At 38.8% G+C, this 12,549-nt stretch overlaps 1 protein-coding gene across 1 annotated transcript in view; it reads right to left on the bottom strand.

The window, feature by feature from the left end:
* CHM (CHM Rab escort protein) overlaps positions 1-12,549 on the bottom strand; it is a 144,669-nt gene that overhangs the window by 90,888 nt on the left and 41,232 nt on the right. The window contains exon 4 of the mRNA XM_030574380.1: positions 6,557-6,681. Coding sequence (XP_030430240.1) covers positions 6,557-6,681 — 125 coding nt within the window. The remainder of the gene's footprint in view (positions 1-6,556; positions 6,682-12,549) is intronic.

Raw genomic sequence — 12,549 nt, 5'->3', positions numbered from 1 at the left:
TAAATGAGACTTTAATATAAAGGATTAATGAATAAATAGTCAATTTTCAGATTATGGAATCCAACAAATACCTTATAATAATCACAATTTATAATAATCCATTACTGTTTCTGATGTTCTTAATCATCTATAATACATACTACTTGTGTATGTAACACGTTTATAACATCTATCAATAATTTATTAACCCTTTAATAACTATGTGTGACCTATACAACCATGCTATTTTCAGGATATGGGTCATCTGTAAACCTAGGAAATGCCCAAGGAAAAGTTCTACTCCTGCTTCGTATCAGTACCATGCATACCTTGGGCCCTCATACTTCCTACAAAATGTGGCTCATCCCCACCTCCAGATGAGTTTTCTCCCTGTGAGCGTGTGCTTTGATCTTCTGAAGGGCCACCACCTGTCCAAATAGGCACAGAACCTCATTCTTCCAGTCCCCCTGCTTTCAGCTGTTGGCTACTGCTAACATTAGGTCTAACCCACCATGACCCTGGCTCCTGCTGCAAGCTCATTCTGCTCACTATTCCTGTATGGGTTGAGAATAAAGGTGGGACCTAGAAACAAAATAGGAGAGACCCACTAAGAACACCAGTGAGCAGCAACAGAAAGGTTCCTGGCAGAGAAGAAGCATGACTAAGTAGGACTCACTGCAAGCAGACTCCCAAACTGTCCCTGCCTCCCAGCAGCCATAGATGATTCTTCCTCAACATCTCCTTAACAAAACCCTGGAAATTAGCCACTCAGCTGATAGGAACATGGGAAACGGCCAGTCTCCTCAAGTATCAAAAACTTATTTTTTTTAAGCAGTACAGTTCACTTGTTAACCAAATACAAACATGAACCCAGAATGCCATTAAACTTAAGTTGTAGCTAATCATCAGGAAATAAGCTTAAGTAAAATATTATAATGAAGGCATGTCTTTGTACAGTTCTGATTAATCTGTAATATGCCTATAGTAAAGGCTACCTGGTCAGAGAAGGGAGGTCACCCTAAGTAGCAAGTATTTTGCTCAGTCTTCCTAATTTTCATAATGAAAAAATTCTTTAAAATTCCCCTTATAAAACAGAACTCCACATCTAATCTCATCTGTCTTTTTTATCTTGGACTTCAATGAAGTCTACCTCAGCATCTAATACTTTTGAACTTGAAATTTTAGTTTATGCTACCAACTGAGATGAATCAAATCAATGTCATTATGAGTGAAAGAAATTCAGCAACAATTTTGCATTATCTTTTTATCTTTCTATCACAAGCCATTAAGGCACTGAATAAACATTTTAAACTCAGCTGAAAACTAATGAACTGTGATTTTAAAGGTGACCTGCAAGGGTACAGTTTATAATTCCAGTGATTATCGGGGTGTGTGTGTGTGTGTGTGTGTGTACACACACACAAATTCTCTTAACTGTATGGGGGCATTCAGCACAGTTACCAAAATGCAACTCTTTCCTCAGAGGTGGGGGCACTTTGTCAGAGTCAGCATTCGAAGAACACCCTAGACCCTTTTCAGGATTGCAAAATCCCACCCTACAGTCTTGAGGAGGGTTCTGTGTCTGGTTGTACAGAAGTGCAGCATAAACCTACTGGCTCCTGCATACATAAGGAGATGGCTTATAAGCCCTTCCCCAAACCATTCTGGACTGGGAAGAAAAGGCTACTGCTAGGAAGCAGCAGGCAGAGGAGCTGGCATGGTTACATGTGGTCGCAACTCTCCTGACTCCCCACCTCTGAGTTTGAGTGCGCCAAGGAACCTCAGACACCCCCAGGAACCCAAGTCATAAGCACTGGCTCACAATCCTCCCCAGCATAGCAGCAAAGGCAGCAGTGGTGAGCACCTTGGCAGTAGGGTTGTCAACTTTCTACTCGCACAAAACCGAACACCCTTACCCTGTTCCCTGCCCTCCCTCTTCTGCAAGGCCCCACCCCTTGTCTGAGGCCTCACCCCAGCTCACTCCAACCCCTCTCCCTCTGAGGCTCACTCTTCCCACCCTCACTGGCAGGCTCACACTGGGGTGTGGGAAGAGGTGAGAGCTCTTGGCTGGGGGTGCAGGTTCCGGGGTGGGATTAGGAACGAGGGGTTTGGAGTGCAGAATGGTGACGTGGGCTGGGATCGAGGGATTCAGAGGGTGGGAGGGGGATCAGGGCTTGGGGAGGGAGTTGGGGCCCGGGAGGACGACAGGGGTACAGGCTCCAGGCAGTGCTTACCTCAAGCAGCTCCCAGAAGCAGCGGGCACGTCCCCTCTCTGGCTCCTACATGAAGGCATGGCCAGGTGGCTCTGCACACTGCTCCATCCACAGGTGCCACCCCCACAGATCCCACTGGCCATGGTTCCTGGCCAATGGGAGCTGAAGAGGCAATGCTTGGGGCAGCGGCAACACGCAGAGCCCCATGGCTGCTGCTACATGTAGGAGCCAGATGGGGACATGCTGGCTGCTTCCCAGGAGCCACACAGCAGAGGCTAGCAAGGAGCCTGCCAGTCCCACTGTACAGCAGTGCTGCCAATCAGTGGTCAACAGCCCGGTCACCAGGATCCCTTTTCGACCGCACGTTCCAGTCGCAAACCGGATACCTTGTCACTCTACCTGGCAGGGGAAGGGAGGCAGCTCCTTATACACAGTGGGAACCAGAACTTTTCCCTTGTGGAAGTGACACAGCATAAGGAGAGGAGGGTGGGAGCATCTGTGAGTGTTCACTTATTGACTTATGCTCTTTTTTCTTATTTTAGACCCTCCCAGCGCCCATCCCTGCTGTAGTTGGCCAGCTCATACTGAAAAGGGATATACTAGCGAGCACCATGCAGTTCTTTAGCTGTCACATAACCCTGTTGAAGCCAATGCACAGGAAGTTGAATAAATTGGCATTTTAATATAGAGTATATTATTCAATTTTTTTACTATTCATTTGTATTCTAAATGGAGTTTGCTTTAGATGGGCTAGAGGCTGCGGAACCTGAAAGAAAAATGTTTTACAGATATATGCAGAACCTTACAGTTAAAATTACTACAATTTTGTATCAGGGGGTAGCAGTGTTACTCTGGATCTGTAAAAGCAGCAAAGAATCCTGTGGCACCTTATAGACTAACAGACGTTTTGGAGCATGAGCTTTCGTGGGTGAATACCCACTTCATCAGATGCATGTAGTGGAAATTTCCAGGGGCAGGTATATATATGCAAGCAAGCTAGAGATAATGAGGTCAGTTCAATCAGGGAGGATGAGGCCCTGTTCTAGCAGTTGAGGTGTGAAAACCAAGGGAGAAGAAACTGGTTTTGTAGTTGGCAAGCCATTCACAGTCTTTGTTTAATGCTGAGCTGATGGTGTCAAATTAGTACAATTTTGTACTTTACTTTTGCTGGTCCCATGTAGACATCATTCTTTTCATTATTAGACTTTTTCCATGTTTAGTACATCCACTTCTCCCACCCAAAGTAGAGTTGGCTAAGTAACACACTGCAGAACCTTGTGGTATATCATATACACATTTGATTAACAAGCTAAAAAACTGAGCAGATTTCAAGCTGTCATTTTTATTTAAAATTCCCACACAAACATTCTTCCCTCGTGGTCCCCAGACTATCATGGAAATTTTCCCCAAAGCTACACATTGAAGCATAGGAGACTATTCAGTCCTGGACCAACAGACAGGTTTACGGTCCCATAATCATAGGAAAAAGTCAGTTCTAGAAAGAGGTTCTGGAAAGATGGGAATCCCTTTTCCTCTACAATAAAATTTGAGGCTTTATGACAATTTTATAGAACAAATGTAATTTTAGAAATTTCTAATATTATTTACTTTTCTCTCTGATATCTGCACAGTTGGGATGGTATTAAGGTGCCTTATGGTATTATGTCACATGATTTTGAGTGTAAAAACAACAGCTAATCACATTGGAAATTCCCGAAAATTTGTAATAGTTTTTCTATTAAATGGAGCATAATAAACACCAGTATGGTTTGGTAGAAAGACACTCATTCTGGTCCATTTGTAAAAGTCACATATAGCTCCAGTGCTCACAAGCAATGCAGTTATTCTCAACCTATGTCAATAAAACTTTTATACCATAGCATTATATATATATCAGAATCCATCATAAACATACAATACACATAAATATTTACACATTCACTTATACTAGAACAGTCAAATGAACATAATTCACATGTAAGTGTTCACAAGAAAAAGCTGAAATGATCATGGTTTTGCTGTGTCATTTTTATTTTGATTTACATTAACTTTTTATAAAATATTCTGTTTTCTCTATATAGTGTTAAATGTTTATCTACAATATCTTAAATGATACAGTATGACAACTTTTTTCCTTAGAAAATATTTTTTAACTAACTTGTATTGCTGGAAATCAATTCAATATTGTTGACATATTTATTTGTATAACAGGATATAATGTTTGTGTAAACAATGTATAAGCTATAAATATTTTAACATTAAAATGAAGGTCTTACTTCATCCTAGCTGTAACCTTACGTATGAAGTTCTGCTCTGTCAACATACAGATGTTGTGGAAGCCTCAAGTTGATGTCACAGAACTATTTCATTTTAAGCAAAAATTCATTACAACCCGAGTTCAATTTGGACTTTGCAAAGCATTCTACCTCACTCTAAATGGAAGTTTGATAAAGTAACTATATAAGGAAGTTTCACTGTACTGATGTATTTTAAAAATCTATTCAATTCCCCCTTAATGAACATCACAATTTGTATGATTTTCAGGTCTACTCATTTTATCACAAAAGCCCAGCCCCTTTATATAAAACCGAACTCATGACATCTTTCCTATAGGAATAACCATCCCTGAATAATGTAACAACTGTGTCTATAAAAAATGAAAAATCACTCAAATTAAACCTTTGGGCAGACAATTTTCTACTAATTCACAAAAAGGATACATCTGCAGGCAAATTGTTGTGTAAATTTTGAATATTATCTACCACCATTCATCAATTAATGGTAGTAACAAAGGAATATCTCAAAGTGAATGTGTCTTATTAATGCCTTGTAACAGCCACCCCTTCAGATAGGTCAAATGAAAAATTGCCAACCAGCTGGTTAATTTATTCAGCACAGGTGTTCACTATTTATTTTTCAGCCATTTTCCTTTTCTCAATACAGCTTGTTGCAGAAACAGTATTCTTTTCCTTTGATGGATGCACTTTGTTCTGGGGCCATTCATTTCAAATTTGCACAGTATATATTATACTGCTACCCAGCTGTTTATTTTTTCAAAATAAATGTTTAATGGTTACTTCATAGGCATTATAAAGTTAAGAAACAACAACAAAATCCAGACAGAACATGTAAGTTGTCAGAAGTACCATAATCAACTCAAGTTGTTTAGGCAAACTTTTTCTTCGCTATTTTTATCCAACTCCCCACTCTATTTGGAGGCAGAAAGAAGAGCAAACACTATGTTATAAAATGACCTAGACTTCATTAGGTGCTTAAAGGAAAACTAGAACAAATCTGGAAGTTCAAATTAAGACTCTCTTGTACAAATTGTGAAATATTTGAAACCTATTTTTGAGTCTGCTCTTGGTCAGAGCCATTTTTCAGCATGCAACCTCTTTAGCAATTAGTTATATCTGAGAGAGATTTAAGCTTTTAATCCTACTTCAGTACTAGTTTTGAACATTTATTATGATAAAGTTATGGCAGTGATTATATGACTGCGATTAGACACAGTAATTTTAAAAGAAATGGAACCTTTACATTTTATCTGCATTATAACCTACTGTATGAACCTCAACTTTTGAAAATTCTACACAATACCCTGTTAAACATTTTATCACCTTTCAGTGCTGAACCAGTATTAAAAAGGTACATATGGACTGGTTTCTGATATTACAGTAGGTTCCCAAATTCAAAGTAGATATACCACAGGAATGCTTAGCTGAATTTACCCTACATTAAAAAAGGGACCCTTCATTCATGACAATTCAATCTAAAATATCATGCTAATCTTAAATTTGTTTGTCTGAATTGTTAAGAACTGAAATTGGTTATCACTCTTGCAATTTTTGTATCAATGTTCATTATATTACTGAAGTACTGTTTGGACACATTCATGTTACCTATGATCTTCTATTTACAACTGCCATGAAAACAGATATTTTAGTTAAAAACGAAGATATTCTCTATGGCATCTTTGCAGCTTTTCATTCAGGTAAAGTACAATATATAAATATAGTAGTTCAAAGATGGTGAGCAGCTCTAATCGCACCTTATTGCTAGTTTCCAATCAGAAAATAACTATTAGCCTTTTATTCACGAAATTGCTCAAAATGTTTTACATCAAATCTGAAGCAAAGCCAGTAAAGGATCAGCCAGTTTCAGTTAAGTTCGGGGGACTTAAGTATAGGACTTTTGAAGGGCAATTTATAATTCTTATTTTTGCTGTTAACCCAAAAGGATATAGATGAAAGAGAAAGAAAAAAATCACTTATGCTGAGATCACAATGTAATTAATCATTCACAATATAAAAAGCTATACCAAGGAATTTTGTTTATATATCTTCCATACTATTTATACTTACCTAGCATAGCAGACATCTTCTACATGCTGAATGGTGTTATCCTTCTTGTTAAGAGAAATAGCTTCTTCTGTTTCAAGGATCAATTTTCTCCAGTTTTCATTGTCCTCTCTGACATCAGTTTTTTCCTTACAAACAAATATAAGATGATAGGAAATTTTTGAACTCTAATTTTTTAATTAAAAACTTTAAACGTTACCAACCTGGATGCTATTGTAAACTGAAATAAACTTCAATTCCATCAATTCTAACTTTCTAGTGATGTTTTTGAGGAAAATTTCCTTTTTATGCCACCGTACAGCTTAAATGTGTACTTTCCTATAGCTAGATATTAATTCAGTTTAGATAGGAGCACAGGTGTGCACTAATAAAAGTACTTAACATGAGAGCTGCTATTTATAATTTGTGATGAAATACAAGGTTTCAAAGTACCACAATACATCTTTTGACTGATTCAGTATTTGATTACTTTTACTGGAAGTTTATCAAGCAAGTTAAGATAAAAAATAGAGACTATTCATGCATTTTCTTTTTCAAATTTGTAGACCTATTTATGTCAGGTAGATGTTGACATGGTACGTTAAAGTGAAAACTCACTTAGCTTGCAAGCAATATCAAATAGGCTATTTAAAAAAGAAACTAGTATTACATCTGACAGGTTAGTTCTCATAACTGTAACTCAGTCCAAGGCAAGATTGCAGAATGGGTTGGCATATCCACACTAGTTTTAAATCTAGCTAATACAAGTAAAAATATCTGTGAAGACACAGGAGCACAGGTTTCAGTGTGGGCTGTACAGGCACAATGGGAACCTTAAGTATGTACTCATGATGCTAGCTCTTGCTGAAGCCTGTGCTACTGCATCTTCAATGCCATTTTTGGCCACTGTAGCTAGATTAAAGCAAGTACTGCAGCACAGGCTGGCATACCAATCGCACCACCAACTCAGATGTAGCCATACCCTAAGAGAGTCTGATCCCTCAATTCTGGCTGAGAACTCTTGCATTAGAGACCACACCTAGGAATTAAATGATTTGAGAATTAGCTAGTCAGGCTAGACATTTACCTAGGTCAAATGATGAGATTTTAGGAAGAACCCTCTCCCTGGAAAGAAAATGAGTGCAACAGTCTTTTCCCAATAGGTTAGCTCTTGCTAACATCCTGCTTGTTTAAGTACAAGAGCCATTAGATTATTTTTGGAAGAGCACCTGAAACAAAGGACATTTGTCAAATGTGGCAAACAGATACAAACTACTCAGAGACTAAGCAAGATTCCTCTTGATCTTCAATCTGGGCACATACAAGTTCTCTTTTACCATCACAGAGAGAGAAGAAACTCATCTTTCCATACAACTATCAAAAGTGGTTAAGAAATGTACAAAACACGCGTCTTATTGTTAACTGAGCCCTATGTGACATCTTTCATCACTCCCCCAATCACTATTAATAGGTTATGAAAGATCTAAGATATGACAAAGCATCTTCACAAAACTAAGAATCCCTTATTGGCCCTTCTAGTGCAAAGTACTCACTCAGTCTACGCCAATTATTTTCAACCTGTGGGCTGCAAACCCTAGGGGCCTAAGTCTAAGATTTCCAAAGGTGTCCACACCTCCATTCAAAATTTTTTAGGGGTCCACAATTGAAAAAAGGTTGAAATCACCAGTCTACACAATTGTCTCCAGCATAATAGTAAAACAGGCATGATATACTGCTGATTGTTTAGCATGCTGTTATCCTCAGTTGTGGTGGCTGTTTTGGTGATCTCATTATGAGAAATAGTGCTAGCATTTCCTTTCAGGTCTTGGTAACTCATTTACTTTGTGAAGTTTGTATGTATGTGTCAATTTATTTATAAAGTGGAGCTCTTGCAGAGAGCATTGTGGTTTCTACTGCTTTATTTGGGGGTGGGGTCGTCTGATCTATTGATGTAGCATACTTATGTACTATGAACGAGAAGCGGGGGGGGGGTTTGTTGTGTTTTTTTTTTTTTTGTTTTTTTTTGTTTGTTTGTTTGTTTTTACAGGAGGAGTACCTCCCCTACTCCTTTCTAAGAGAAACATAATAGTGGGACAGTATTTTAAAAAGAACCTACCTGCTCTAGACACTTGGTAAAGCTTGCTTTTGTAAAATAATCAGGAGTTTACTCACCTTACAAATGCCTTTGTGAAACAAAGAATTTGAACAGTCACACAGTTAAAGTGAAAGGTAATGGAGAAACAGACTGCGCTGTCTGTGCAAAAGGATATGGCCAGTACAACAACAGAGAATGGGGCAAAATGGTCTTGTGCATAAACTGGGAGTTGAGATCAGCCTAGCTGTACCATGGACTACCTGGACAACCTTGAGCAACAGACTTTTCTCCATTTGTAACTGGGTGCACTTAGTGTGACACAGAATTTGAGGTCTTGTCTTGTATTCATGCTCACTCCTAAATAGGGGAGGTTGCAGATGAGATTCAGCTAGGATTGAAAGTGTAAAAAAAACAGAAAATATAGAATTATGGTTCTCAATTTCTTAAGCCTGATGGAGAACACATGTAAATAGTAATTACATTCTTACACAATACACTAAGCATTTGGGACAAATTTTTCCAGTGGATTTGATGCTGTAGCTCTGCACAAAGTACAATTCTGAATTTTTTTCAAAAATACAGAAGGCACAGAACAAATTAAAAATGATAGTCTCTCAAGTTAGTCACAAATCTGGGTAACCTGTGTAACTTTCCAGTGCCTGTTGGACATAATGCAGTGTCACAAGGAGGCAGTCATGCAGAAGTTCTTGCAGCTACAACAAGTAGTATCTAGTCTGCCAAGTAGGGGGCAAGTGAAAGAAAGTGGATAGCAAACATTGTTAAAAGGCAAATATATTAAGATATCTGAAATCATAAGGATAAAATTTTGAACAGATTTCCTTACTAAAATTAGGATATTTTTACATTTCCTGATAAGGCAGTTGGTATGCATGGGTTATCTATTTGATGTGTATTTATGTGATGGTTTATTTTACATGATGTTTTAAAGTGTCATTTGATTCCAACATTTTAAAAATTACTGAAACAGTACAATTTCAAGAATTAAAGAAAAAAGCTACCACATATAATTTCTACCACTATCTGCTAATGCTACAGGTACTAGAGTCAGGGACACTTGAAAAAGCAAATGTCAAATAAAAAGTGATTGTATTTGTACTTCAAACCTGAAAAAAGTTAAAGGGTGTTGTCTGGTTTCCAAATTAATGCAACAAAATCCCCAAGAAGGACTTTAACTAAAGTAATATTAAACAGATTTAGTCCAAAGATATTACCTCGCCCACCTTGTCACCCTGATTGAGAGCAGAGCATTACCCTTTATCGAAAGTTTTAATATTTAGGACCTCTTACTGTTCAACGTACACTTCCTCTAAAGACTCTTGCAAGAATAGAATGAATGGGAAGATTTTAAGATTTGCTGGGTAGGTTAGATAAAGCTAAAACTTAGCTATATTACTTACTAAAAATCACAATTTATTGTAGTAGATTGAAGTTTGAGTTAGGGTGTACACTGTTATGATTGGGTTTGGGTGAAACCTAATTGAAGCTAGTGGGCAAAGGGAGGAGTTGCCAGTGTGGAGCCACCCGGTGGCCTCACGTTCTGCACCTTTCCCTGTTGCAGTTCCCGAGAGAGCCCTGCAGTTCAGGGCTCCCTCAGGAACCACAGTGGGGGAGCAGAATTGGCAGCTCCTCCGACATGGCTGTACCGCCCCCAGCCCTGCCTCCGAGCCCTGTCCTCCAAATGAGACATGCTATAGAAAACCCACAGAAACAGAGAGAAGGCAAAAGGGAAGAACTTAAAACAGTCAAGAGGAAGACATGCAGCATAGCCCTAAGAGAATTTTTAGAGAGTGTGCTGGCTGGAAAGAGGCTTGGAACTGTGAGGAAAGAAACTGATTCATGCATTTAACTCCTCCTGTTTTAAGGGAAACAGGACTTCCTACAATCTTTGTAAATAGAGATGATTGTACTTAAATTCCTGACTCATCATCAGTTTCTCCCACTAACGGAAACAACCTGCTAGACCTCGAGGGCTGGTCTATACGGGGGAGGGGTGGGAAGGGAAGAATCGATCATTACGAGAATAATGTAGCTGAAGTCGAGGTACTTAGATCTACTTATCGAGGTGTCTTTACTATGGTGTGTCGACGGGAAATGCTCTCCCGTCAAGTCCCCTAGCGCTTCTCGTTGAGGTGCAGTACCTGAGTCGATGCTAGAGTGAATGGTGGTCGATTTATCGCATCTATACTAGACATGATAAATCAATCCCCGCTGGATCAATCACTGCCCGTCAATCTGGCCAGTAGTGTAGACAAGCCCTGAATTTTGGCTAACTGCTTGGTTCAAAAGGATTAAGTGTTCAGGAAGAAAATCATGAATCAGAGAGACAACTGTGTGACATACATGAAAGTGGTGATCTCACTTCCAATTTTAAGTTGTGATATTGAACAGCCCTATTACAAAGTGTTTCCTTTTAGTATAATGAATATAAATAGACATGTGACTGAACTGGAGAGGTTATTTCCTATGGATTAGCTGGCTTCACAACACTTCAGTAGATAATCCCAACAGGAATTTAAAAGCAATAAAGCAGTAACTGTGCATATCCATTTGCTAATATAGTTCAAATGCCTGCTTGTTCTAAGCGAGTGCCCTTTTTAAAAAGCTTTGAGTGAACGGTCATGAATTACATAAGCCTTGGTTATAGAAAAATGCATTATCTGCATTCAAATTAAAGTGTTTATCTTGGCTACATAAGTTTCAGAGGTAAGATCTGACAAGTATACCAAAACCATGGCAATCTGTCCAGAAATAAATTATGCCAACAACTGGGATTACACAGTTTATATTTATTTATATTTTTGTATTTATTTATTTTTTAAATACACACACACCCCACTATATATACATGCACAGACACCTCAACATAGATACACACACACGAGAAATATATATCAATCACATACACACACAGAATACAGACTGAGTATAAAGAGCTATGTTCCCACATGATCCCACAAAAGCATATGCAGATTGTATTCTTAGCTCTGCCACAGCTTGTCTACATGGTGGTTTTGTCCGCATTAAAGGGGTGTAAAATTGTAATCCGTGGTGACTTGTTGCACACTAAATGGCCCGTGCAGACCCTGTTGGAGCACACTAAAAGTCTTATTGTGAGCATTAACATAGTCTGGTTTCAAGCTATGTAAGTATATAAAATAGTTATGATATTCTATAAAATACTGATAACATTTTTCTTCACTGCAGTGATGTGAGGCGTAATTCATTAGTATCCATAAAGTGCTCTGAGAGCCTCACTTGGAATGTTCCATAGAAGTGCAAATTAGTATTTTTATCCAGAAATGACAGTGAAACGGCAATACTTCTTACAAACAGATAAAATGAATTCAGAATATATCCATGATGGGTGAAGTCTATAAAAGCTTATTTAATAAAGTATACCTATTATGTGGCTGTATGGTCTCATTTACACTCATATAAAACAGTACTCTCTTATTTTAAGATATGCTTCAGAGATGCCTTTTTTGATAACATGTATTATAATTAACACAGGGTTTCTCAAACAGGGGACACCGCTTGTATAGGGAAAGCCCCTGGCAGGCCAGATCAGTATGTTTACCTGCCCCTTCCCACAGCTCCCATTGGCCCGGAGCAGTGGTCCAAGGTCAGTGGGAGTGCAAATCAGCCAGACCTGCAGATAGGGCAGGTAAACACTCTGGCCTGGCCTGCCAGGGGCTTTCCCTACACAACCAGTGACCCCTGTTTGAGAAACCCTGAATCAACAATTATAATACTGAGGTTACCAGATGTAATTTAATTCAGGAGCAGTGGTAGAAGTGGATTCCTTTTCTTACTGGTATGGAGGATGGATGGGGGAGGGGAGAGAGAAAGCTAACAGGGGGGCACATGACCTCCTCACGTGACCCTCCACAAGAGTCCTCCC

This window comes from Gopherus evgoodei, chromosome 9, assembly GCF_007399415.2.
Source record: "Gopherus evgoodei ecotype Sinaloan lineage chromosome 9, rGopEvg1_v1.p, whole genome shotgun sequence".
NCBI classification, from domain to species: Eukaryota; Metazoa; Chordata; order Testudines; family Testudinidae; genus Gopherus; species Gopherus evgoodei.
Note: the sequence above shows the minus strand (reverse complement) of the source record. Positions and strands in the feature narration are given on the sequence as shown.